This window comes from Pungitius pungitius, chromosome 20 (genome assembly GCF_949316345.1).
Source record: "Pungitius pungitius chromosome 20, fPunPun2.1, whole genome shotgun sequence".
Classification (NCBI taxonomy): Eukaryota; Metazoa; Chordata; class Actinopteri; order Perciformes; family Gasterosteidae; genus Pungitius; species Pungitius pungitius.
The window spans coordinates 15,641,263-15,669,136 of NC_084919.1; the positions used below are offsets into that span (position 1 = coordinate 15,641,263).

The 27,874-nt window shown below is 44.7% G+C and overlaps 3 protein-coding genes across 7 annotated transcripts; 2 read left to right on the top strand and 1 right to left on the bottom strand.

The window, feature by feature from the left end:
- Positions 1-616: 616 nt before the first annotated feature.
- Positions 617-7,158, bottom strand: si:dkey-1j5.4 (leucine-rich repeat-containing protein 15). Its single transcript, XM_062559678.1, has 7 exons — positions 7,019-7,158; positions 2,768-2,963; positions 2,440-2,624; positions 2,091-2,347; positions 1,666-1,786; positions 1,341-1,476; positions 617-1,230 (listed from the first exon to the last, which is right to left on the bottom strand). The coding sequence occupies exons 2-7, from the start codon at positions 2,949-2,951 to the stop codon at positions 1,040-1,042; spliced, it is 1,074 nt and encodes a 357-aa protein (XP_062415662.1). The 5' UTR covers positions 2,952-2,963; positions 7,019-7,158; the 3' UTR covers positions 617-1,039.
- A 5,645-nt stretch (positions 7,159-12,803) lies between these two features.
- rpl7l1 (ribosomal protein L7-like 1) lies at positions 12,804-15,511 on the top strand. Its single transcript, XM_037449355.2, has 6 exons — positions 12,804-12,915; positions 13,328-13,436; positions 13,536-13,699; positions 14,037-14,174; positions 14,276-14,385; positions 14,855-15,511. Exons 1-6 carry the CDS (start codon positions 12,902-12,904, stop codon positions 15,061-15,063), a joined length of 744 nt encoding a protein of 247 aa, XP_037305252.1. The 5' UTR covers positions 12,804-12,901; the 3' UTR covers positions 15,064-15,511.
- A 284-nt stretch (positions 15,512-15,795) lies between these two features.
- Positions 15,796-27,794, top strand: slc5a6a (solute carrier family 5 member 6a). 5 transcript variants are annotated; one of them, XM_037449319.2, is made up of 18 exons: positions 15,796-16,144; positions 20,803-20,841; positions 21,218-21,416; positions 21,487-21,708; positions 22,089-22,154; positions 22,694-22,745; positions 22,848-22,915; positions 23,135-23,289; positions 23,381-23,521; positions 23,923-24,052; positions 24,139-24,227; positions 24,357-24,469; positions 24,672-24,739; positions 24,834-24,920; positions 24,999-25,177; positions 25,249-25,352; positions 25,495-25,622; positions 25,696-27,794. In XM_037449319.2, the coding sequence occupies exons 3-18, from the start codon at positions 21,291-21,293 to the stop codon at positions 25,894-25,896; spliced, it is 1,929 nt and encodes a 642-aa protein (XP_037305216.2). In that variant the 5' UTR covers positions 15,796-16,144; positions 20,803-20,841; positions 21,218-21,290; the 3' UTR covers positions 25,897-27,794. The 5 variants fall into 5 exon arrangements, with proteins under 5 accessions (XP_037305216.2, XP_037305218.2, XP_062415480.1 ...); XM_062559496.1 differs by lacking the exon at positions 15,796-16,144 and adding an exon at positions 16,311-16,728 and having other exon boundaries at positions 25,717-27,794; XM_037449320.2 differs by lacking the exon at positions 15,796-16,144 and adding an exon at positions 16,314-16,728.
- Positions 27,795-27,874: the final 80 nt, after the last annotated feature.

The window sequence follows — 27,874 nt, forward strand, 5'->3', positions numbered from 1 at the left end:
TCTTTCTCTGGGCCCTGGGTCAGTGTAAAGTGGCTGATTCTCATTGGTAACAAGTACATCTGTGAACAGTCTTTGATAATTACTTATGCAAATGAGACAGTACCTGTTTTTGGACTTATAAAAACATTTATGTGATAGACAGTGTATTGTATTGCTTTGAATATCACCTTTACGAGACTCTGGGTTGGAATAGAGATCTTTTGGCATTTGCAGTTGCAGTACCTAATCTTGCACAGGCCACAGAGTTCCAAGATGCTGAAAAGCTACTTGATTATACATCATATTATGCAATCACTTTTTAAAACAATTTGTATGTTTTGACAAAATATAACCTTGATGATGTAATTGTACTTACAATATGGTTATTCATTTCCATTTTTAAGTTTTGGAAGGTGTGTGGTGACTTGATACTGATGATATGATTTGTTACGGCAATAAATCTGATAATGAATTGTTATTTTAGCAGTTGTTACTGTCTTGAAACCAGTCTTTAACAGCCATAAATCCTCTTAAAATGCTCCAATGCTGTCTCTAACAGTAATTCAGCTTGATGTACATTAAAAATAACTAACTTTAAGATATACTAAGTAAGAAAATAAAGGAAAAATATTCCTAAAATAATTTTAAATTATGTTACACAATCTGCTCATACCTGGTATATTATTCTCAAAATAAGATCATTAAGATTTTTTGGCTGGATATAAGATTATATGTCTTGGTTAGAGCAGGAGTTTTTGCAGTGTGGTTCTTTGCTGGTCGACAGAACAACAGTGAACACTGCTCAATGAAAACATACCTCCATTTTTTATTATTTTTATTCTTTAACTGAGCATGTAAGTTTCCAATGCTTTTGAAGTTGAAATAGCGTTAATCTGTTAGCTCTTTTACTCTAAAAATATGTGGTGGTGACGCCAAAATTTCTAGCGGGTTTTAAAGTGAAAACATCACAATGTTGTTCTGGTAGTTGAGAGAACACAAAACGAGGACATGTATTGGCAAGACGTTTTTTCTGTGTGTTCCTCATACAGGTTTTCCGGCTTCATTCACGGCAGGACAACTTGTCAGCTTGGAGGCTGGAGAGGCTCTTCTTTTGGAGCTCCGGTGGGCTCGCGCACATCAGGGTGTCCCGAGGAGACAGCGTGACCTTGGTCTGCCCCATCCACTGCACCAAGGAGGCGATGTTACAGTCACATTGCCACATGTTGTCATGGAGATGCAGCTTCTTCAGGTCTGACAGGGGTGGGAAAAGAAAAATCATCATTGCCAACTCTACCATAAAGAGGTACCCCTTTGTCGCAGTGAAAGTGGGTAGGTAGAAGGCAAGCTGGTGGTGGTTGTACCAGGCATATGGGCCAACATGGTTCCATCCACTGTCTTCAGGCGGTTTCCACTGAGAGCCAGTTGAGAAAGCTTGGCCATGTTTCTGAACGCATCAGGGGGCAGGTGCTCCAGCTCGTTGTTCCTCACGTAGAGTTCCTGATTCCAGAGTCAGCACATTTTCTTTTTAACATTTAGTCTACAAAGTGAACATGTTACCAACTACACAAGTATTTAATTGGAAGGTCACATAATTGTTCTGATAAAAAGACATTCTTCAATTGACAGAAACTTTTTTTGGCACAATAACAGAAAAACATATGGACCCGATGTGATGACTGATTTTACCTGCAAGTTGTCCATGCCATCCAGAGTTGAGGAGCCCAGCATGGACAGAAGGTTATTGTCTAAAACCAGCATCTCCAGAGATCGCAGCGGTCTAAACACTCCGGCCGGAACGTTCTTCAAACTGAATTTTGAAAGTCCAAATTCCTTAATGAACATGATTATACTACACGACTAATGTAAATGTGTCTTGGGAAATATTAAAACATTCCTATAACAACTCATCTCTGCTGTTAAGTTGTACATAGCAAAGATAAAAATCTATGAAATAGCTGTCCTTATCTGTATGAATGCTAAAGTAGTTACTCGATGTCACCGAGAAGAATTTCTATAAAAAATACAGTAAAGACATGAATGCATAGTACAAACACACACACACACACATAAACAGTCTAAACAATAATCCATTGAAGGACAAATGTGAAGACCTGTTATTGTCTAAGTTGAGGAACATGAGCTGTCTGAGTCCAAAAAAGGCCTTGGGAGAGATCTTCTGGATGCGATTCAGGGAAAGGTCCAGAACTTTGAGGGCGATGAGAGGTTTAAAGGCATTGGATGGGAGGGTTGTCAGCGCGTTAAGTGGAAGGTCTAACTCTGACAAGTTCCTCATTCCAGCAAACATCTGAGGTTTGAGGCTGCGAATCTGGTTATGTCCCAGCATTAGGAAGCGGAGGTTCAGGAGGTCCTGAAAGAAGGCACAACATTTATTTTTTGTTGTCAGATCATTGCATTGCGACCACTGTGGATGTATACAATACCTCTCCACAGAGTCTATACCTGGAATCCCTTTGGTGGAAGGTTGGTGATGTGGTTGCCGTATAGATTGAGGAGCATCAATTGCTTTCCACCAGAGAAGGCGTGGTGGTGGATGGACTTGATGGCATTTCGTTCCAGGTTGATGCTCTCAACGTTTGGAGTTGATCTGAGCACATTAGCTTTCAAGTCTACGATGCCATTCTCACCTTTTAATAAAGCAATGAGAAGGTCAGTACTGATGCAGTCATTTCCCACAATGCTCATGTGTACTAGAAGTCCATGTCGGATACATCACTGAGCGTGGAACATCCCAACAACGATTGGATTGGAGTAACCATGAGGTATTCACCTAGTTTGAGAACCCAAGCATCAGGGGGCAGTCTGGAGGGAAAGGTACGTAGCCCCGTCTTATGACAATTGACCTCTGACTTCTCTGGACCAGATTTCCTGGAGCATTTACAGACATCGGGACATCCCTCCGCAGCCTGCATCATCCACAGGATTACAATCATCAACCCCGCCTGGTAACGCATCTCCCCTGGAGACTTTGAGAGAATGAGACAAAAGCAAATTCCATTTATTATGTGACCAGTTGATGCAATCGAGCCAGACCCACCACGTAGTTTGTTACAGAGAAACCATTAAATGAACCATCTGTAAATCAAACTTTCAAATCTTTGACTCTTGATCAGTTCTGGCGTAGGTGGGGCGTTATTGCACGTCTCAACTAATGAGAGCATATGAGGGTGAGTCTAAGATTGCTGCTCTGCTCTTATGAACTGGAGAAATGGACTCTTACATATACATTTTAAATCTCTGCTCCACGGCGGGTTGACAGAAGTAAAGTCATTCATCAGAGTATCTCTGTCTCTTTTTTCGGGCTGATAATCCAGTACAAACATGCCTTGTTTTCCTAAGCATTGTTGGGAAAGTTCACTTTCTACATGAACTAGTTCAAAGTTCAGTTCACAAATTTTAAAATAAACTAGTTCAGTTCATAGTTCAAAATTCAAAATATTTGAACTAAGTTCACAGTTCCAACTAGTTCAGTTATTTTTTTCCTTATGTTGCTACAAGCTATATTTTTCAAAATTATTGCCACAGCCCAGAACCACAGACAGCAATTATTTAATCAGTTTTAACAATGAAGCTATGCCTCAGATTTAATGTATAATAACATATCCAATTTTTAATCCTTATCCAACCAGGGGTTTACATTAGCATTGAGGGGACAGCATTTCCCTATTATTGCTTTAATGTTGCTGTCCTTTCACTCCACACTAGCATCAGCTGCAGCGTTTAACCCTACAATACATTCTCAAACACATGCTGCTTGAATGGTCTTTTTTAAATAAGGAATAAAAACATGACAGTTATCATTAAGGTGCAAATGTTTGCAAAGAAAGGTCAGATTCCTCCCATCCTCACCGACCTTGTCATTAACTTCATAAAACTCATTAGGGCCTGAGCCCACTGAAAGTCGGGCGAAGCCCTATTGTGTTTCGAAGAATTCTTATTAGGGCCTGAGCCGACTGAAAGTCGGGCGAAGCCCTATTGTGTTTCAAAGAATTTTTGTTATTATTATTTCACCACTTGAATCACACTTTTGGGGCCTTTGCCATGTTAAAAAACTCTTGAATTTTTGCAGGCGCTTCAGAAGTGCGAAAAATTTAGATATTCTTGGGGTTGCGCAAGGTCTCTAGCGCCCCCCTAAAATGCTCCCTCTGGGGACATTTTTGCCCACTTTTAGCGATTGACTTGAAATTTTGCACACAGGTGCTCGCGTTCCCGCGAGAATAGACTCGGGAGACAGACTCTGGAGTCCTGACTCGCAGGTTCGGGAGAACGGAGAACAGACATTTCCGCAATTGGAACAGCAGACTTGATGACGTCACCACGTCAGCACGTCAGCTGGTCTTGCTAATACGTTTTACTTTAGTTTTTGACTTAAATATTTTACTATTAACAAGCTTTTGTTTCATTTTCATTAAAATGGTATAATTAGCGTTATCATTTTAGGAGGAGAAGGTTGGATACAGCAACAAAAAATAAACAGTCGATATTTTAATGCACACACACCTACTGTTTGTCTTGTTACTCAAACATAAAGAGGCTGATGATCAGTTTAGTGGTCCTCGTACAGCAAGCAGCTGACCACACATCAAAAATGGAATGGAATTTTTATTTATTCATTATTATTATAATTCAGAGCTTCAGAGTTTCTTTGAAGCTGAAGTTCTGCTGCCGGTTTAGAGTCTTGAGGACGGTCTCCTCATGTCCTTTAATTAAAACATTGTTAGTTTTAATGCACAATGATGGACAATAAACAAGCTGCACTCTGCGGATACAGACAATATGTTAAAGTTACATTTAAACATGAAGTTATGAATCTAAACTCTGTCCTTAAACAGACGTAACCGGTGAACAACATCAGTCTCTGACACCACATTGAAAGTTATGAAGACTCTTTATAGTACAGTTAAATCTCATGTATAACCGCTACGGAGACGATTCTTACAAAATCTTCGGCGAAATGATCCTTGGCTCAATGCCATCAAAAGTTATTGAAATGTTGATATCTCATTTTGCATTAAAGTTATGAACCAATGAAGTTTGTAAGGGGTGTAGCCTGGAAAGGAAAGACCTATAACTTCAAAAGTAAAAGTAAGGCCTGTCCTCACCAAATCTATAGGACATGTTCACATTGAGTCTTAGAACATCCCCAAATTTTCCCAGAAAATTCGAACATTAGGGGGCGCTATAGTGATTCTCTGTATTTTTTACACTTTTCTTCATTTTTTCCATTTACAAACGAACAAACTCCTCCGAGAGTTTAAATCCGATCCATTTCAAAATCTGGCAAGTTGATCCTGACAACCTGACAATCAAGAGTTTTCATAAAACTACCTGGGCGTGATCTTGCGTCCAGTTTGGACAATATTTGACAAAATGTAAAATGTTATAACTCCAAGGAACATTTATATTTCTGGCTAGAAATGTTTATTCATGATGCTTGTGTAGACCTATAACTATTGCCATGCAGTGATTATTGAAAAAGTATAGCGCCACCTATTGGCTTAGGTCAATGCAAAATTTCTACAGTCAGATGTCCATCTCCTAGCCCTTTAATCTGATCCACTTCAAATCTGGGAATATAAGCCGTAAGACTGTGATGATAGGTTACAGTGAATATTGGGAGTTTTGGACTAACTTTGTTGCCGTGACGACACCATCTTCGCATGAAAGTTCAAGCACATCTTCTGAGCCTTGGCAAACTCCAAAACTCTTGAAAACCCCTGAGTGTCCTACGTGATGACCTTTACAGACCTAATGTGGAGTTTTCGATCAAAAGTGAATAATTGCCTCCATAGCGCCCCCTGGAAGTTTTCAACGAAGCAGCGCCGGCACCCTGTTTGACCTACAAGTACGGTGATTTTTTAACAAATGTAATACAGGGAGACTTAAAAAGTCTCTGAGGACTATGCTCTAAAACAAACAGGAAGTCGGTTATCATTTTTTTTTGTGAATATTCCCTGTATTTTTTGCAGAGGCGTAAACCTTTTCTTGTTTTGAATCAATTATACAGACGCAATCTGGAGAACGAGACAAGTGTTGCTGTGATTCTTGCTCTTCAGACTCTCCCTTTATTTTACGGGAATACATATTTTTATTATTGTGGTCATCGTGCCCGAGACCCGTAACTCTGCGATCTCCATCAACTGTCTCTGCTACATTTCACTTACTTTTTGCAGGTTTTTTGCAGCTCGGCATCAGCCTAGTATTGGTGGATTCCGTTTATGAAACCACAGACTCAGGTTTGAATACCAGCCACAAGAGTGATTTATTTTATCTCTTTTCGACCCGCGTGTCTGGCTGAGCGCTGCCCTCCCCCCCGACATGCAAGGAGAGGCGAAGGCCCGTTCATCGCTGCTATAATTTAAATTATTATACGCCGCCTCTTTGCTACACGCAGCTGTCGCCTCCATGCATATCTTTTTTTTTTGATGACGCAAGCGGCGGTGCGACACTGGTCGCCAGATTGGTGTTTTTTCCGCTACTTATTAAGGCGCGTCTACGGTGTGTTTTTCATAGAAATTTGGCACCATATTGAATGTTAACCTGAGTTAACAGTAACGTTCATCGAGCATTAATACAGTACGTTCAGTTCACGTTCGCCCAAAATATGAACGAGTTCAATGAACACTTTCAGGCACAACATTGGTACTAAGTGCTGGACCACTAACTCAACACCTGCTACTGATCATAGATTATAGATTAATAGTTTCTGCTGCAACCTGTTCCCATTTAAAAATTAATGGGATACAATAATACTTAAGTCAATACTAACATTTCACTTTGAACTAGCGACATGACAAACAAAGAGCAATTTGAATATTTCACTGCAGTAAATCCCATTTTAAAGATGAACAGAGGTAAGCAGAGCCACACCACATGCTGCCATTCGATGACAAAGAACAGTGCAGCTCCTCATCTGTAGAAAGTTAGATTAAAGTTAGATAATAGTAAGATTAATGTTTCAACCAACTGAACTGCCTCGTTCCTCCCACACAAAAAGTCACCAAAGCTCACTTCCACTTACCTTAACTACAACTCCTGCTTATGTAGATGCACTTTGAAGGCCGTGTGTGTTCCTGTGTTCTGAGATGTGCTCTCGGGAGTCTTTATGAAAGCAATGTGGGAACATAGTGGAGACAGTGAAAGCTGGGTGTGAAACTCCCACAGCTCCCGATTCTGCAATGTCACACGGCCCAGACAAATGTGGCATCCACAGATTATGGCCTGGATCCATGGTATGCACCAAGGTCCTGTGTGTGTGTGTCTGATTCCTCACATCCCGCTTTGGGCATTCAAACTGTGGATCTTTTCACAACGTGACCTCATCTCAGCTCACCATATTTTGTCTCTTGGGCAGAGGCCTTTTTGCAAAGTTGTAGACATCAGGTTGTGTCTTTGTTTGGGGGGGCTATGGGGGTGGGCAGCAGCAGGGGCATTTGCTTCTTCTCTTGTCCTGTATGTAATAATTTGATAATGTACGTATATTAATTACATTTACTTCGAATTGAAATTGAAGTCCCTAGAAGGCAGATAACCAACATCATGCAAATTCTGCTTTCAGACAAAGAACTTTTCATCATTTTTATTGATAATTGAAACAGTTGTCGGTAATAAAAAAGATTGAGTTTCCTCAGTGTTTAACAAAGGGTTAATTAATATTCTAAATAACAATAAATAAGACTGTAGTGTTATAGATACATATAATTGGTCTTTTTAACTTCGTGCAAGGCTTCTTTGATCACAAGAACATTTTCCGCTGTGCTTTGTTTCATAATGAAAAGTTCCACTCATCAGTGTGTAGATTGTGGTATAAAATCACAGAGTAATCACGTCCCGTATGAGCAATGACAGAGTTGATTCAAAAAGTTTAATCACTGGAGTCTTGTGGTCCTTGTTTGCTTTTCAACAATCACAAATCTTATGCGCGTTTTGAGTAATGAAGCATTCTGAATTCTAAGCAGTTTCTCAAAACCAAACCTATTACTCCCACACTACTCTCTTGGGGCGGCAGGAAGGAGGACTCAGATGCAGACAGACGAAAAAAGACGGTCAAAACTCACAAATCCCAAAAGCAGAGGGGAAGAAAAACAGAGACAAGACGGGGACCAGGAACTAACAAGACACGAGATTAAGGACGTCACGTCACGTCTACGAGCTGCACAGACTACAATCTACAATGAAGGGACGAGACACACAGGGCTTAAGGAAGGTGCAGGTGATTGGACACAGGTGGAAACAATCATGGACACTGCAGACAATCACAGGGGAAGGACAAGGCAGGAAGTAAAGTTATCCCAGGGACACAAGAGACATGAGACTACAAAGTAAAACAGGACATGAACCCTAACTGTGACCTTGTGAACTGTGTGCATGGACTCATATAAATGATCCACTTGGCCTCTGGAAGTCCCACAGACTGAAAACCCCTCTCTGTATCATTTAATTGTCTCCCTCTGATGTCTGCATTGATTTCATATCTTTAAAGGATTCTGGCCAGAAAACTGGATTCTGGAGCAGTTGTTTGATTGTGAACTATCTTTTAAAATGTCAAATTCTATTTAAAAGACAAATTTCTCTTTGTGGTCAAATTTCCACCACATCTGTGTTTTATTTCAATATTTAAAAAGGTCATGTGGGCCATGAACGTGACGCACATCCGGCAGCAGTTTAAAATATCTGTTCTGTTTTACAGCTTTTACTGGTGGGCTGTCCTTGGCAGGACCTAAAAGCAGTAGTATCCCTACAGACAAGGTGTGATTGCAGCGCAGTCATCAGCGCGGCATCTGAACCCATGACCGTGGTGAGAAGCATCAGGAGTAACTACAAACAGGAACTCTTCTCACTGGTGATATTTACTTCTGCAGGTCATAAAAAAGGCCTGTGTATTAAATGGAGTTGTGATGGGTAGAGTGCCCCCTCCCTCCTACCTGTTGGGCCACACCACCCTAATTGGTGATTTCCAACATGTGAGGCCGGATTACTTCCAGGTGCTCTTTAAGTATAGGCAACCCAGTCTCCAAAAAAAGCGTGAAATGGCTACGTTGGTCCACCGTAATAAACATAGTCTTGTTACGTTTCCCCCCAAAATAACGTTACTATGTTACGTTTCTTTTGGCCCATTCATTTACATTGCTTTGCAAATAGGTCACGTAACTATCAAGTTTCCCGTTAGCGAAAAGAAAATCAAGGCGCACGGGTCTGCATATTATCTGTGAAAAACACAATATTTTAAGAAAGCATCAGCATTTGTATGCATTTCGCTGGCATTTCTAGCGAGAAGTATGCGTTATTCTTTCATAATCTTCTATCAGAGACTGTAGAAGACCTTCCATTTATTCGTTTCTGCGAAGAGTTGAGTGTCTCTTTGGGAAAGCGTGACTACACAACGCCTTTAACAGAGGTCATGTTCACCGCATTATTAAAAAAAAAATGTACTTTTATTTACGAAAGACTACCAAAAGTTCTGCACTGCAATACTGGATGAAAAAAATGTATGTATTTGCACAGTTTGAGAAACAGTAGTGCTGACATTTGCTCAAACTAGTGGACACACACCTGTGCAATAGAAAATATATGAGGCATTTTGAATTAAAAGAATTGGTTTGTTACATGTGTGATCCATATTTTTTAAGTTTCAATCATTTTTGCCACTCAAAATGACCTTTGCCAAAAGGGTGACCTTCCACAATGAAAAACAAATGTTTGGGCTTGCATTGTAAACTTCTTGTGTGGAATGAATTTTATGTCAATTTGATTTACCTACCAAGACAAATGTGTTTCATGGCAAATGGTGTTTTTTTCCCAACACCATCCAACGGGTACATAGTGTGTACAAAGTGTATGATCCTTTGATAACTACTACAGTCCTGTCAAGACAGACATAACAGAAAATAAGTTACATGAAAATGTGTCCATTGTTATGTAGTACAAAAATATGTATATCTAGCAAAAATATTTCTGGGGTTCTTATTATTTCAAATGTTATAATGCATCTTATCTATATTTAAAACTGCTTTTAGCCCGTATTAGCTAAGCTGGACTAAACAGGAAGCCATTGTATCACTTATCTGCGTTTTATGACTAAATCAATTACAACTAACACTAGTACTGTTAAAGGGCATATTGTATTGTCACCTGTTGGCCAAATATAAAACATAAATGTCACCTATTTGGCAAACAAAAACGGCAAGTGTCGAGGCACCACTACCGCAAAGTCGACGCAGCTGTCGTGAAGGCAGTTGCCACGACAGCAGCCTGCAACAGGAAGTGCCTCAGCGAGTTGCCACTGCCACAATTTGCGCTAGCTCCTACTGCAATGCTGTGAGTCTGCACATCATTGTCTATGTGGCAGAGGCTGCATGTGGAAGTGGGTCAGGACAGTGATTCCTTATGAGTGCATGAAACATGTCACTCTCTGTTTCCCGGCAGAGAGACGGAGACTAGGGTGAAGAGGGGATGAGGCGAAGAGCAGGAGAAACTGGAGGAAGATGTTGCAGCAGGCTCCCACCATCACCAGAGAGGGAATGAGATCGTATCAGAGGACTGAGGACTGATGGGTGGAGTGCTGGAGGCTGGAGGAGAGGGCCGACGCCACTAACGCTGGGATTAATGTGTGCCGGGGAGAGCACGAGGAAGATAGACAGCTGTGCTGACAGAGACAGAGGAAGATGAGACATCCTTTTTAAACCTGGCCAACAGACACACACACACAGTCACAAACTCACAATCACACACAGAAGTCATTAGCCAGCGTTCATGATTGGAGAGCCACACTAAAATATATCCTAAATTTAGGGTAAATAACTCACTAGCTTTTCTTATATATATAAAATAGATGTAAATTGACAACCCAACTGTTAATTTAGGTACTACGCTATCAATAACACATTTTGTATTTGTACAACAATATAAAAAGGCACTCGCCATCCATACATCTTCAAACAGCTTATCCTGCACACAGGGTCACTGGAGTCAATCCCAGCCGACTTCAGGCTTCGCAGGGTACCACAGACACAACAACCTTTCACACACACTAACCTGATCCCCAGCACATGGGTTTGGACTGAGGGAGGAAGCCAGGTTACCAAACAACAGGCAGAAAGGCCACAGGGCAGAATCTAACCCAGGACCTTCTTGCTGAGAGGTGACAGTGCTGACCACACACCACACAACACAACACACCACACCACACCCCTCAGCAGTCATATAGCATATGAATCTTCTTAACAGGTACCAGAAGAAACAGCATAAAGCAGCCTATGTTCAGTATTAAGGGCCGCTCTTATGGTACATTCACACCAAAAGCAAAGCAAATTATTTGTGCGAGTTTCCATGCAAAGTCAAAGCACAAAGCGGATGGAGCAAATAAGTATGGAATGCCGTTTTAGTCAAAATTAAATAAATGAATAAATACACGGTAATGCATAATGACACTGCATTTCATAATAAATAAATGAATAAATACACGGTAATGCATAATGACACTGTATTTCATAATAAATAAATGAATAAATACACGGTAATGCATAATGACACTGCATTTCATAATAAATAAATGAATAAATACCGGCGTCTCCCGCCTATGACGTACCAGCTCGCCATTGGTTAAATTTCACACGTGCTTCATGACGCGGTCACGCAGAGGCGATCCCACAGCGTTTTTACGCAGCTCGAGTTCCCTGAGAGGGAACCCAAATTACCTGCCAACCATAAATGTATCTTGAATCCTCGTCCATCCATAACTCCAAAATCCATCCAATCCAACTACATCCCGGGAAGGAAACAACATATAAAGAAAATTAAAGAGAAATGGGGAAGAGCAGAAAAAGAGGAAGACAATTAAAGTGAAGCAGAGAGATTGAGGGAGAAGAGGAGCAAATTGAGCTCATGATGACTGGGCAGATAAATGCCTTCATCTCCCCACACAGCTATCTGAAGCTGTTTACATCCATCATGGCCACAGCAGATGGACATCCATTTTGTATGGCAAGTGTCCAATCGAAGCGCTTGTTAACAATGGCCCGGCGCCATCGCAATCAAATCCCAGAGTGATCACATGGGGCTTCTTGTGGAGCGCCGGTGTCCCCCAAAAGCTGTTAGAGGGATGTGTGCACCAAGTGCTTATTGATGGGATAAGACTTGGCGTCAGTAACTGAACGCCCCGAGGGGGAACGGGAGGTAGCACCGGGAGGGCGAATGGTGAGCGTTGCCAGGCAGCAGCGGCACCAACAGGAATGTTGGTCTCCCCCAGTCAGACCTTAGCACAGAGGGTCCTGCTAAGCCCCCTATGATGATATAGGAGCAATGAAGGCCCCCTTTCCACACGTTTATTGTTATTTCTTACTGAAAATTAATTTATAACTTATTAACATATTTCACCACATTTAGCAGCAGGGTCATGGTATTTCCTTTCATCTGATTATGGTCACATGGTCAGGGAGGTGGGTCATCTATTTAGTGCATTTGTTGCATTCTGACAAAATGATAAAGACAAAATAGAACATTTTCTTTCAGGGGTTGACCATTACTTCCATTGGTTTTGTTATTCTTTGCACGTTGTAAGTACAAATACCTACAATATGCTGTTAACAGATAGTAAACTTTTTGTATTTAGCAACTTTAAAGAGAATTACAGTGTTTGAAAGACAGAAGGCCAAAGAAAAACAGTTCAACTAAAGTGACGCACAAAAAAGACTGAGAAACTAGAAAAATGAAATAGATCATTTAAACAGATATTTAAGAAGTATTGAGAATGTTATATTGGACGCGAGCGGTTTGACAATACTGATAAATATTTTGTTCTTGACCGCTGGGTGGCGCTCTCAGCCCGTTTCCAGTCCGCCGGAAATGAAACCAACGTGGACTGGGACGTCATCTCTGTGCGACGCGTGAGGCTCACGATTTCAACATGGCGGAAGCTGAGTATGTTTTTACTGTATCATATCTAAGTCCATCCGTCCTATTTCTAAATGTAATTGTTGTGTTTAAAGTCTCAGTAAGAAGTGGGTCTTTTACCAATGCTGTCGGGACTAATATTTTTCAGGCCGATAGCTAGAAATCGTGGTTTCTAATCTGTCTGGTTTCACATGGGTCCGAGTGTACATTACATACTGGCACTAGTTGAAATGGTGGTTAACGTTATGTCTTCTGTTGCCTCTCTCGGTGCGGTATTTACGCAGGAACGTTGTCACAAGTGTAAAGCTTTTGCTGCCGTTTCCTTCGTTGACTTCCCTTTAATAGAAGCACTGCTCGCGTTAGCTTGATGCACCCGAGCCTCCAGGTGTTTACTGTCTGATTCTCAAAGGCTTCCCTCTGTGTGCGCCCTTGTTATCAGACCAAAGAAGGTGATCAAGCTAGTACCCGAGTATCTCTTGAAGAAGAGGAAAGCGTACCAGGCCATCAAAGCCACGCAAGCCAAGCTCGCACTGCTTGATAAGAGAAAGGTGAGTAATCACGACGGGTCAGGAGGTCAAATGTTGGGGTTTCATCTGCACGTGGACTGTGCAGTCGCTTTAACTACACGTGTATTTGTGTGATTGCAGACATTTAAAGGCAAACCGCTGAAGTTCAAGCGTTTGGAGGAATTCTTAAAACAAAGCCACAGGAGCCACGGGGATGACACGCGCATCGAGAGATTACGTCACAGGCCGCCGGCCCCTCTGCCTCCTGCCAAGAGCAAGCTGGCCTTCGCTGTCCGCATCAGAGAGTGAGTTACGTCATGCTTGGTTTATTTCTTCAGGTTCAATTCTTGTGACAGTTCACCTGAAAAGGACAACCCACTATCTGCTACTTTTAACTAGATTTGAATTTTTTTTAGCAGATTAACACAATTTATCCCCAGCTAACTAATCAATCCTAACATCTGTTCTCGAAAAGGAGTACATGGTCAAATCTGATTGGTCAAACTATGGTCTCAGGCGGAGGTGTGTCACTTTGATGACGTCAAGCGCCGAGTGCTCACGTTCTGGTCGCTATATTAACGTGTACTAAACGAAGACACCTTTCCCAGTTCACTCAACACTGATCATCCTCTACCCTTTTAGGATTAAAGGTGTCAGCCCCAAAGTGATGAAGGTGGTCCAGATGCTGAGACTTAGGAAGATTTTCAGTGGGGCCTTTGTCCGAATAAACAAGACTTCCATGACCATGATGAAGATAGTGGAGCCCTACGTGGCCTGGGGGTGAGTGGCTTTATCCATCCATATCATCTGGGGTCCGGTCGCTTTAGCATGAATCAAATCTGTTGCCTGATACGCGCTCTGATTTCAAATGCGTCCCACAGATTTCCCAACCTGAAGTCCGTCCGTGAGCTCATTCTGAAGAGGGGACAGACCAGGGTCGGCAGGAGGAGGGTCCCCCTCACGGACAACACCTTCATCGAGCAGCACATGGGTGAGTCTCGTCCAGCAGCAGCTTTGACCCGGGTTAAATAAACCACTCTGTCTCACCCCAAGCAAATACCTGCCACGGTACTTTTACATCGTTTGTGACAAAAACAAAGTCCCGTTTAAGCAAAGATACTCTTAAGTTGTAAATGTCTCACTGGAAACCAATGTCAATAAATCCTATTCCTGAAAGTTGTTTTAAAAGAACAGTCCTGCCTTTGGCCAAAGGCCGTCTTCAATTCAGCGTAAAATGAATGATGGAATGTTTGTTGGCGGAGTCACAAGAATAAAAGCATTTGTAAGTTGATGAGTCGTGTGCTGCTTGGCAGAACCTCAGTGACACAATCGGTAGAATGAGTAACTCCACAACAACAGTTGGTCCTCCACTACATCGCTTGTGGTTTGCATGAATGAGTCAGGTGGTGTTTTCTCACCATGTCGGTTGTATTTTTAACAGTGTCTGCCCTCTTTCCCAGGTAAACACGGCATCATCTGCCTGGAGGACCTCATACACGAGATCTACTCTGTCGGCAAGGGCTTCCAGGCCGCCAACAACTTCCTGTTGCCCTTCAGGCTGTCAGTGGCACGCCACGCCGCCAAGGACAAGGCCGGGCTCCTGAAGGACCTGGGGAACCCGGGATTCCGCAGCACGGACATTAACTCCATCATCCGGCTGCTGAACTGAGGGGGGGGGCAAGCAAGGACGGACACTATGAGGCTTTTTCCATGATGTCTTTGTCAGAGAGGAATACATCTTTACAACCATTGTGGTTACAAGCTGTGAGCAGAAGGACTCAAAAATAAAAATGTAGTTGCCATGACTACAGAGTAAGGGAAGCTGTTTGATATTTTGAATTCTTTTGAGAGGTTAAACCTTTTCTCCAAAAAGTGACCATTTGTACAGCGGTTGTAATTCAAGGGTGTGAGCAGGTGAAAGTGTAAATGTACATTTCTGTGGGTTCTGTATGATTCCTCAGTTTGTCAGAGGAGCGGATCAACACGTTGCTGCGTACATTAGGACAGTAAAATAATTCATCCACTACTTTAGTAGTAGTCAGTGTTTAAAATCATAGATCTATGATCAATTGTTCAAGTTTTTACAATTAAAAAAAGGATAAAGTACAAATACAGCAACAACTGAGTTTATTTTTTTTCACTGTGACTGGATTCTGTGTCGGTGGATTGAGCCCTTGTGAGGAAAAAAAGTATAAACTGGTTTGTGATTAAGTATTAATTACTAACTAGAATATAGAAAAGTACAGAAATCACCAAACACAAGCCGTAAATGCAAGTTAACTGACTCAATTCAGCTGAAAGGGACAGTGTTCTTCTCCCACAGGAGGAGGAAGACACTCACATTAGAGAGGTTTTTGCTGTCCAATCAGAAGACACCCAGCACAAGGAATGTGCCCTTTGCCCCCCTCCTCAGTGTGACATGACAGACAGCTGGAAGACCGACCAATTGATTGATCTGTTCCAGTCACAAAGACAGAAATCCGTGCACGGGATCAATCGGGGACATCACACACGCACGCTGTGTTACTATGGGGACGTTAATTCAAAGCGACACGTGAGTCACCAGCAGAAGGAGGAGGCGGGCAGCGACCTATGCAGCTGCGCTGCCACAGAGTGCGCACAGGGAGACGAGGTCCGGGACGCTTCTTATTAGAGACACCGGCGGTTCCTCTCAACCAGATGCTAGAGCGCACGCCACTGAGCGGAGGCACGCGGCGGACGATGTGAGCGAGCTCAACGGGGAGAAACCGGTAAGAAACCAGGCTACCGTGATTTGGGTTATGCGACCTGAGTGACGCATACTGTCACTGCAGCGACGATTGCCATGGTGATGAATTACTACGGTGACGTCATGGACTCGTCATGGAGTTGTGCGCTCTGGGAGTATGTGTGTGTGTGTATATATATATATATATATGAAGCTAGTGAGCTGTCATCATGTTACACAACAGGACAATTAAATGTCGTGCCACCGATCGATGGAATACAAAATGCTTCAGACTGACAGAGCGCTAGTTGACTTCAAATAAATGGGAAAGGACGAAACTACCGTTGGATTTTGAGAAATGCGAGAACTGCGTTACGGTTGTGTCAATTGAATGAAATGAAAAGGGAATTTATGTACGACAATCACCGGAAAGCCTATGGTATAGTGAAAGGTGTTTGATGTGAATGTTAGTGCAGTTTCCCTGCACTAACTGGTGAGTCCGTGGTTCACGAAGCGTCCCTGAAGGTACCAGCACCAGTCAAGGAGAGTGGGCGGTCCGTCGCCGCCTGACCCCGCGCGCAGCATAACGGTGCCCGCAGCGTCCCGGAGACGTCAACCGGCCAAAAGGTAACTTCGACCTCATTCCGGTCCGAACGGTGTCCATGTGCACGGGACCGACGTGCGCGCGATGCGTGGTGTCGCTGTCACCGAGGACCCGGAGCATGCCGGGAAGTCTCACGCGCCGGCAGAATAAAGTTCGGATTGGGCAACGCAGCCACGTGTTGCGGTTTCCGGCTCGCTCACACAGATGTAAATGAATGACCCGTGGGGACAAATCGGCGGGTCGCGCTCTGCGTGCGCGTGGCCTTAAGAGTCGCAGCGCGTTCTTGAAGCGTTGTGCGAGCATTCCTCAGCAGTGCACGCGGCGGGCGGCCACTGTCTCCACGCCGTGTCACGTGGACCGCATTGAAATAACGTCCATCATTACGGTCAAATACGCGCGCAATATTCTTCTATGAACGCGTAAACACGATTTCATTATTTGATTCTGTGGCTACGGTGACAGAGATCAATAACGAAATGGAGCTCTGTGATAGGTTCAGATGTCCTCCCGGTACCTCAGGCTGATGTTTATGAAGAACAAATGGATGTCTGACGCTTCCTGCTGCATATCTGTCAGTTGGTGGAGCAGATGGAAAACTATTCCTTGTTCTGGTGCTTAGGTCCTCGGATTAAAGCCTCTTGCTAAAGACGTTTTGTGATTCACAGTGATGGAGCCGACATGTCCATCTCTTCCAGTTGGTGGCATGCAGCACGTAATCTGTGGTGAATCTCGAGGTGCTCGTGGGTTAAGAAATTTATTCAACCTCTCCTGCCTGTAATGACGTTTCTAGATCTCCATAAGTTCTCCTGATGAAATGCGTATTCCTACTTGGGGTTAGAAGTTTACCCACAATAACATTCTTACCATGTACTAAGTGCGTCGGACACTATTGGTATTTAAATGCAGCACCTTATTTCTATTGCTTCCACCAGTGAAAAAGAACATATCAGGCAGCCACGTTGACAAAGGACCTGACCTTTGCCCTAAGGTCACATGTCCATAATGCTATTCGAATTTGTTCCTGTGAAGGCTTCGGGTTCTAAGCAGGCCTCCCAGTCTCTGTGAAGAGGAGCCAATGCATTCCCCTTTGCATGTTTTATGTCTGTAGTAGAATTGAGTGCTTTGGTCAAATACTGAACTGTGTACGTCTTACGGGTGCTGTCCAGATAATAAAGCAAAGTAAGAGGACCAGTGTATTGCAACGTTTGAATTAACACACAAGTGTTTTAACACTAGTGACCCAGTCCGCTGACCCTGGCACACAGATCCACTTGAAGGGCTTTCCGTATTTCCCTGATGGTGTGGCCAGTTATCTGCTCTGAGGAACCACGGCACCTTCTGTAGGCTGAGGATTACACAGTGCCAGCGGCCCGCGCACATCTCCACTCACAACAAGGCTTTTTAGGACTGACGACACATTTATCAGCAGTGGCAATTCTGTGCTTCACTTTTCAGCAGCACTTGGTCTTGGCTACTTGAGGAGCATCTCGTCTGTGCAGTTCTTTCACACAGCAGTCAGGGTTCAGCTGAAGGGTTTAATGATTAGTAGCATGGATGGATCCATATACTGCCAAAGTATAACCCTGAATACATAAAGAGAAGCAAGGCGGATTGTTTCAGTGAACTGAACCAGTAAAGAGTGAATTGATGTTCAGGTAAAAGCCAACAGGTTCCACCTTTGTTCACATGACCGTTGACCTGCATGCAGCCAACGACGGCTTGAACAGGAATCATCAACTCCACTTTGACTACCAATGCAACTTGAACACTCCCAAAACCCAAATATTGTCCTCATTTAAAGCAATTTGTGAGAATGATGAAAAACATTTCTTGCATTCAGAAAAGTGTTTAAAGAGACTATTCACTACCCTCTTACCCGGACCATCTCATTCCCCTCCACGAGTCCCTCACTGTAAACCAGTAGGACTCAGCTGAACTATAGGCCACGGCGGTTTACAATAGTCTAGAATTGTCTAGTAAAATGGTTTGACTGTCACCAGCTGAGTGGTACTGGAGCCATAAATCAGAACCAGCTGAGTGGTACTGTAGCCATAAATCCGAACCATTTAGCTCACCTTTTGTGGCTGGAGGACAGAAAGAGCATCAGTCAGCGGACGGTTATTCTCTATCAGACGGTTTTTCAAACCCACGATCAAGAGTAACGGAGCTACAAGGACCTCGTTTAACCTTGAGTTGAGATGAATGTTTTCATTTTAATAGGGCAGCCTGTCCAAAAATAAAAACCAAGACCAATATCTGTATCTTCCTTTCAAGGACGATAAGACTTCTGGTAGTAATTATCTCCTTTTAATCCCTGTTGACATTTACGTTGCGTGCTCACACAGAGCGTATTAAATACCAAGCGTAATAAAAAGCCCTGTTCTCCTTCAGCGGGCTGCTCCACCTGCACCCTCCAATGAAACGGCAGGTCTTTTGTTCCACCATTTCCTCACTAACCCTGTGTTGCCTGGCAACCGCAGCCTCCCTGACCTCCTTGAGTGACTATGCGAGTCTTGTGACTCCCCCACCACCTAAAACCCAGGCAGTGCTGCACCTCCCTCGACGGAGAAAGGCCTAAATACAGGTTGAATCTGTTGGATGTGAGCCGTGTTCCTTCTGTGGTGTACGTTCATACATGCGTTCACGTGTCCTGTAAGATTCACAATTCAGGGGAACACGGTTATTAGGCGTCGTGGCCTACTATATGGAAATGGGCTGCACTTGTGACCTAGCTGTCCAATCAGTGCTGTTGGTGGATCCAGACCATTCCACTGATGAATAAATGACCCAGTATGTGGGTGATGATGGAGATTTTGCCTGCTGCAGGCCCAGAATGCATTGCTCAAAGACTGATAAATAAGATTGAACACTACAATACAGACTCAATTACCTGGTTGACTCTTTTTCTAAACCAACATCTGCTAACCCATCTAGCACAGTGAGAGTGAGGAAGAACAGATACAGAGAAGAACACAACGTCAGTAACAGCTGCTTTCTCACCATGGTCCTAGCCTGCATAGGAGGTACTCCATTTGACAATTGGTACATTTTCCTCTTCAGATCATGGAGGCTTGTCGTTGAGAGCTGGGACGGTCTGTGGATCTGAGAACTGACCGAGTAACCAAATGAAGCCCACTGGTTTCACCGTGAAGCCTTCTTATTTCAACATTGGGGAGACTGTTATGTAGTTTTTCAAGTTCTAATGCATTTGTTCACATTGCTGTTGCCTTTTTCTTTTTGAATGGCATCCAAACTGCAGAGCTTTGCAAAGTGCTGTTGGTTCTTACCCCGTACGTTTTTCTCTGCGTGCCTTGAACATTTAGTTAAAGAGCTACGTTCTGGTCAAACATTGATGCAGCGGGGGCTCTTGAGAGGAACCAGTTTTAACCGGCTTATGTTCCCAACCTGTGAGGCTGTGCTAGATTAGCCGTCACAAGGGTGAGATTTAACAAGGCCCCCCCTCTGGGCCGGGGCCCGATCAAATCAGCTCATGGCCTCAGGTGGACGTCACTGAGAGCTACTGATGTTTGACCTAAATGTCACTTTGTCATCCAAGGAAAGAAGTTCCTTTCTTTGTAAATGCTGAGGAGGGACGCAGTGGTTCCCCTTCCATACTATTAGGCGATTGAGACATGAGAGGTGGTCCTTCTCATAGACTCTGATGGGCAGTAGAGGATGCAGGTGTTCATACACCTTTGCTTTAGCCAATGCAGGACATTTGTCGTTTAATTAAAGGAACAAACATTTTGCTGAAGGTGAACATTTGTGACTTTGCCCCGTGGTGTAAATCCTGACCCGAAGCGCTGAACCAGAAACGAGGCCGAGCCGAGACAACTTCACTCACAAGGGTTGGAGACCTCAAGGCTGTGGGAAAGAGAAGATGTCCTTATGTGGTGGGGCAGATGATTCTACCCCCCCCCCCCCCCCCCCCGAAGGGCAACTATAGGAGAACACTGTCCTCCACCCCTTGTGATAACATAACACCGGATTGGGTTTTGTTGAAATGATCCGTACCCAACAGAGAAGAAGGGTCTGTTTTCGGGGCGGGGAACATTCTCACTGTGATCCTGATTAGAGGCGTTCTTCCTCCCCTCCAGTGAGCAGCCAGCCGCAGTCCAGCAGCAGCAGCAGCTACAGTAAGTCCTTCTCCTGCGTGTGTGTGGAACGCTGTATACTGATGTTTTATGAGCTGTGTAGTGCTGCTATCAGGAAGTAAACCAGGTCAAAGTACCTGTGATATCTGTTGTGTATTGCTGTGGTTTGGGAATGAATTCGTCCCAGTAAAGGCTTTCTGGTTCACATTTTATAGTCCTCTAGAGGCTGTGATTCAGCCGAGCGCTCTTGAAGTAGCTTTTATTACTGGTTCAGTAATAATAAAATGGGGGGGGGGGGGGGTGGGGGTAAAAGGTGTAGTTGCTTTGCTGTCTTTGAAGTCCCTTATTTCTCAGAGATGGACCATGCGCGGCCCCCCAGGTCTTGGAACCACCGCCTCACATGTCCTTCTTCCTCCAGCTCTCGGCGACCCTACCCTTTGGGTGAGGGGCTCTCTCTGACGTTGTGATTGCCCCCCACATCCGCTGTTACCATGGGGGACGTCGTCCTTATGCACTTCACCACGGTGGACTACGTCATCTTTGCCTTTCTGTTGGTGGCCTCGACCGGCATCGGCCTCTTCTACGCCTTCTCTGGCGGGCGCCAGCGCACCACGCAGGTAGGCTCCAGGCGCCCCCCCGCTCTCAGGGCCGTCCCTGCTTGCACCCTGACCCTGATGTCTGTCCTAGGAGTTCCTGATGGCGGACCGCTCAATGAGCTGCCTGCCCGTGTCTCTGTCCCTGCTGGCCACCTTCCAGTCGGCCGTGGCCATCCTGGGCGCTCCCTCTGAGGTGTACACCTTTGGGACTCAGTACTGGTTCCTGGGCTGCTCCTACTTCCTGGGCCTGCTCATCCCGGCCCACGTTTTCATACCAATCCTCTACCGACTGAGGCTGTCCAGCGCCTACGAGGTATTTCTGCACTTAGGGAGATACTTAAGGCGTGAAAGGTTTCTTTAGTGAAGCAGGGTTTCAGGCTTCTACTGCAGCTTCAAATTCTTTCAGCTTTCCAGGGAGACCGTGTCTTTGCTCGCTCTGAGATACCTGTAAATACAAAAAAGTAGTGAATGTGATCCTTAGATATTGTCCACGATGAAGAAGTGCGCCGCTATCGAGTCCTTGGGTTAATGACGCGGTATGCACCAAGATATCAGGTTCTTTTCATTGGAGACAAGCGTGGACTCTCTCAGCCAATGAAACATTCAGACAACCCAGCAGCTGTGATCCTGGGAGGAAGCGAGCGTGTTTCAGATTCCATTTACCAGCCTTTTGGCCTTTTCTCCCCTCGACAGTATCTGGAGCTGCGCTTCAACAAGACGGTTCGCATATGTGGGACGGTGACCTTCATCTTCCAGATGGTATCTTTGCCTGCGTCATTCTTTCTCTGTACAGCGGTCGTGGCAGTCCTGTGTCTCTGCAGGAGTCAGGACCTGATCGGTGCTACTTTGATAAAATCACGTTCACATAAACATATACTAAAAACGAATTGTGTGTAGTAAGTATAGCAGGTAAAGTCAGCAGATGAGGTATTAAAAGGTTGTTAAGAGAGAAAAAAGAACCATTCGCCCCACTTGCTTTTTATCTGACTTTTTAAGAATTCATTGGCTGATTATATTGCAGCCAGAGTAAAAGTTTGGCCCTGAAGTTGTCCCATTGACCCTTGTAAAGTGTCTTTTTCTTCTCCAATAAAAGCACTAACAGCATTTCAGTCATAAATGGATGCCACAAACAAATGACATGAATTGTTGTTGTCAAAAATAATAAACATTTGCATGTCAGTTGGATCTGTCCAATCACACCCCTCCTCTCTAAATGTCATCTGAAATGCCTGCTAGGCAGGCGTCATGTGATACAAGTTCACCTCTGCTTGTGTGCTTCTTCTTCTCCTCCCGTGCAGGTCATCTACATGGGGGTGGTCCTGTACGCCCCGGCCCTGGCACTCAATGCAGGTAAGTTAGTGCTTGTTATCTCGCTATCTAGCTTGCTATAGACAGAAGGTTGAGTAACCCGTGCGTTGGGTCTTGTGACGCTTCTCCTTGGTTCTTTTGCAGTGACAGGTTTTGACCTGTGGGGGGCGGTGCTGGCCATGGGGTTGGTGTGCACTCTATACACTGCTCTGGTCAGTCCCTTCATCTTTCATCAATGACTACGTTGACCTTTTAGTTGACCACAACTATGTAAAACTCTTTCCCCTCCTTAAGTCAATCAGTCAATTCTTTTCGTAGCTTCATCTTTGGTCATTTTTAGGATGGCAGATGGAACTCATTCCATCTTCTGCCAGTATGTCCAGCCTCTCATTACGGCACATCTTCACTGAGTCCACTAATCCACGACGCAGGGCGGTCTGAAGGCGGTGATCTGGACCGACGTCTTCCAGACGGTGGTGATGTTTGCTGGCCAGCTGGCGGTCATCGTGGTGGGAGCCAGCCAGGCGGGTGGCATGGCGGAGGTGTGGAGGAAAGCACTGAATGGCAGCCGCATTTCTGGACTTGAGTGAGTGATTCAATGAGGTATTCCTCATGACCGAGTCGTGTTGCAGCACAGGAAGGGCTGATCAGACTGGGGTCACTCTTTGCCCCTACAGCCTGAACCCCGACCCTCTGGAGCGCCACACCTTCTGGACGCTGGGGGTGGGCGGAGTCTTCCTAATGCTGGCCCTGTACGGGGTCAACCAGGCCCAGGTCCAGAGGTACCTCAGTTCTCGTACGGAGAGAGAGGCCGTCATGTGAGTCCAGTCAAAGTCTTAAAGCGTACTTGTCAAAGTACTGCAGAGAATGTACCAGTTTGTCTAGATGCATCCACCAGCAGCTGTGTGTTTCTGTTAGCTGTGTTGTCCCCACCAACTCTCAGCCCATCTCTGCGAGCTACTGGCGGCTAACTAGCCTTGCTATCTAACTAGCCTTGCTATCTGTTTAGCTTGTCAGGAGCTACGCTATGTGGTCACATAAAGTGTGAATCACTGCAACCACGAAAGGGTCCGCTAGCATAGGTAGATACATTGTTACGTTTAAATACTGCGTTTCATCTCTATTGGAGATAAGTAGAACCTTGTTGAACTGGATGTTAATTGTAAGCACTCGTGTTTCTTCCTGTGTGTTGGTTTGTCCTGTCGTCTTGTGCGTCCAGGTCCTGCTACGTGGTGTTCCCCTGCCAGCAGATCGTCTTGTGTTTGGGTTGCCTGATGGGTCTGGTCATGTTTGCTCGCTACGGAGAGGACAGCCCACTGGACAAAGGCTACGTTAAGACTAATGACCAGGTTCACATCAAGTTGTCTTCATGGTCCTTGCATTGTATCTACGCTCTATTCTACTCGCTTGGCCAACGTTGCCTTACTGTGTGCAGATGGTGCTGTATTTTGTGATGGACGTCTTCAAGGATCTGCCCGGGCTTGCAGGACTGTTTGTGGCGTGTCTCTTCAGTGGAGCTCTCAGGTGGGAAAGTCGAGTTGGAAGAGAAGAGAAGATTGGTCTGCGGTTGAATACTGTCTTCATGCTCTGTCCCAATGCGTGTGCTGTTCACACTGTAATGTGCAATTCAATCCATTTGTGTTCTCCCTTCAGCACCATCTCATCAGCTTTTAACTCCCTAGCAACGGTAACCATGGAGGACCTGATTAAACCTCATTTCCCAAACATGACTGAGGCTAAAGCTACGCTGCTATCCAAGGGACTTGGTGAGACAGCATCAGGAGACACAGTATTGCATTCCTTTAATTCCCTTTGTGAATTTGACTTGAACTAAACAATGTTCGTCACCTTTCCCCCCTGCGTCACCATACACATGCATTGAGTCTTTTTATGGACTTATGGTTCCAATGATTTCTATTGTGTAATATGAGCCCATACTGTGTATAACCACTAACTCTTTGCCCCCAGCGTTGGTCTATGGCCTGGTGTGTCTAGCTATGGCCTACCTCGCCTCTAAAATGGGATCTGTGCTGCAGGTAAACAAATAATGTAAGAGGGACACATTCTAAAATGTTGCCTTTTCCAATAGCATGTTGTGAAGACGTGTTTTGCTGTGTCCCGTGTCCTCAGGCAGCCTTCAGCATCTTTGGGATGGTGGGAGGTCCTCTGCTGGGCCTCTTCTGTCTGGGAATGTTCTTTCCCTGGGCAAACTCCACTGTGAGTGTTGATTTGTTGGTATGTCGTACCCACCGTTCTTAAGTACAGGGTCAATCATGTGTACCTGTCCTTGGTCAGGGGGCCGTGGTCGGGTTGGTAGCGGGCCTCGCCATGGCCTTCTGGATCGGCATCGGGAGCTTTGTGATGCGTATGTCCGATTCCATCCCGATGCCGCCGCTTAACGCCACCGCTCTGCCGCCGTTTGACAACACGTCTGTGATGACTGCTCTGGTCAACGCCACCACACCGAGGCTCAGGTACCGCTGGGAACCCTGAGGTGCACCGTGCTCCTCCTCCACAGAAGTCTTAATCGCTCCCTTCCCTCCAGGCCGTCGGGTGTGCAGGCGCTCTACTCGTTGTCCTACATGTGGTACAGCGCTCACAACTCCACCACTGTGGTGGTGGTGGGACTCCTCGTCAGCTTCCTAACCGGTAAGAGCCCACAGAGAGCACACGTTAAAACCCACCCACGCTCAATGAAATGCATCAAATACAGCTTTTTTATAAACACCCAAAGCTATATCTACAGATGTATAGATATCCATGGTACCGTGTGTGTGTGTCACCATGCCAGGGCCCATGAAGGAGAAGGATCTGACCCCCGGCACAGTGTTCCCCGTCCTGGGCACGCTACTCTTCTTCCTGCCCGAGCGCTACAGGGAGAAGCTCTGCTGTGTCACTCCTCTGTCCACGCCTCCGGAGGTGAGGACCTCATCTTCGTGTCTGTTTGGCCCTAAACCCTGTGCCGATTGTAATGTCCCCCCCTGTTGACCAGTCCAAAGATATCCCCGCGCAGACATATCGGATGGCCAAAAAGGACATCAACGGAACGGCTCTCTGCAAGGAGGACACGGTCACCGAGGACAAAGAGATGGAGAGCGACCGGGCGCAGACAGAGGAGGACGACGTGGAATCGAGGACGCCTCTACCCTCATGCAAACTGACGGGTCAGACGGTCGAGGAGACAGTCTTCTGATCCCGTCTCGTCCTACTTCTAAACAAGCAGGTCTTCCTGGGCTTGTGGAGCACGTCGCTATGCAGGAGGTTTTATTTTACAATGTCATGATCAGTTGAGTCTGGTTACAGTAAATGTCCATAGACTGGGTGTTTTATGGAACGTGTCCACCGGATGTCCCCATGGGAGTCAGTGAAGCACCGGTCCAGATCTGTGCAGCTGGAAGGAGAGCCGGCGGCTCCGCCAGGTCGGATCCACGCACTTAGACCACAAAATTAGCATAATCAGGTAGTCCTCAAAAGGTACAAGATGTAAATGATGTAAGCAAAAGCCATACAATCCCACAATATGTTTTAAGAGAATCTATTATAAAAATAACTTTTGACGGACAGCTGTCAGCCTTCCAGCCAAGTGGTGTGTCTGTGTGTCCACATGGGCCCGGGACGAGGACACAAGCATTGTCCTCTGGGGACAAATACCACCCACTTCAAATCCCTCACTAGTTACCCACAACTTAGTTTACAGTGAGCAAAGAAGAGTTTGTGATGGGCTGTTTTCCAAATGTTCTTTAATCTTCTCCAGTTGGCTAATGGTATTAGACAGGGAGCTCCATCCGATGTCCGAACCGCAGGAACTTCTCCTATTTATTTTCCTTTCTAATCCAGGTTGTTGTCAGTGTGTTGTTGATTTGTACAACTGTGTGTGTTTGAATATTGTCGTTGTTGATCTGTTTTTTGGAATCACAGAATTCTTGACCATCCCCCATTTTAGCTGTGTGTGTGTGTGTGTGTGTGTGTGTGTGTGTGTGTGTGTGTGTGTGTGTGTGTGTGTGTGTGTGTGTGTGTGTGTGTGTGTGTGTGTGTGTGTGTGTCGCTGAAGATCAGGGGCGAACCAACCCGCTGACCTGTTTCAAAGGGTCACGTAGTAGATCCCCGAGGTGTTGGGGCATCCTTTAGGAGGAGGGAAAGAAGGCCTGGCTGTCAGGTGACGCGCATGTACACCAGCAGCGTGGTAATGATCCTGGAATCTAGTGACGCACAGCGGGAAGGAAGCGAGTCCCCCAATCAGAACGTCATTTAAGTCAAAGAGTGCGCAGCTATAGTACCAAGTACCAATGGACACTACTAATAGCACATCCGTTACTTGGTGGATTTGGGTTTTTTATGAACAATCTGAATCTCCAGTCTAGTCTAACTAGTAGTAACTACAGTAAAAATGATACTTGAGTAAATGTACTCAGTAATATTGAAGCACTACTAGATATTAAAATGTCATTTTAATACTTTTAAGATTTCTAAAACCAAACTTTTTTTCTAGAGAAGACTTCTTTTACAATCCTTGGAAATATAAAAGAAATGTTTGTTGTGCCTTCACAAAAGGAGAGTGAGCAGAACGTGTGAATGAGATGAAGATGGAGGTTGATCTTGTGGAACCATTCAGCGCCAAAATACCTCCATTCATCCAAAGCATATAGAATACCATTCTTTTTATATTTTGATTAGTTTCTTTTTTACCAACAGAATATATATTTGAGATTGTGTATTTTTTGTGTAAATTCACCAAAAAGCCACATTTCTTGTTGAAATGTGGGATTCTATATGCAAGAACATGTCTCCGTGTGGCATGCGGTCGCATCCTTTGCCTTTAGCAGAAAGACGCGACATCACACACGGACCCTACGGAATGCTTTCAACTACTTTGACACAAGGTGACATTGTGTATTTGTATTTATGATTTATGATGCCTTCATACTTGAAATGACTTGAAGTGTGTGCCTGTAATGTCACCTTGATGATGCACAAACCTTTTATAGTGAGAAGTGTCCCCCATGAAGACGTAATAAAGCACAACGACTCGAAGGCACGTACAGTTTGGGAAAGAAGGTGCTTCGTCATTTCCAGCAACGATAAATATTGTTTTTTTTAAACAATATTTACGCATTTGTTCTGCCATCCACAAGAATTCTTCCTGTTTGCATTCCAAAAAAAGCAAAACAGAA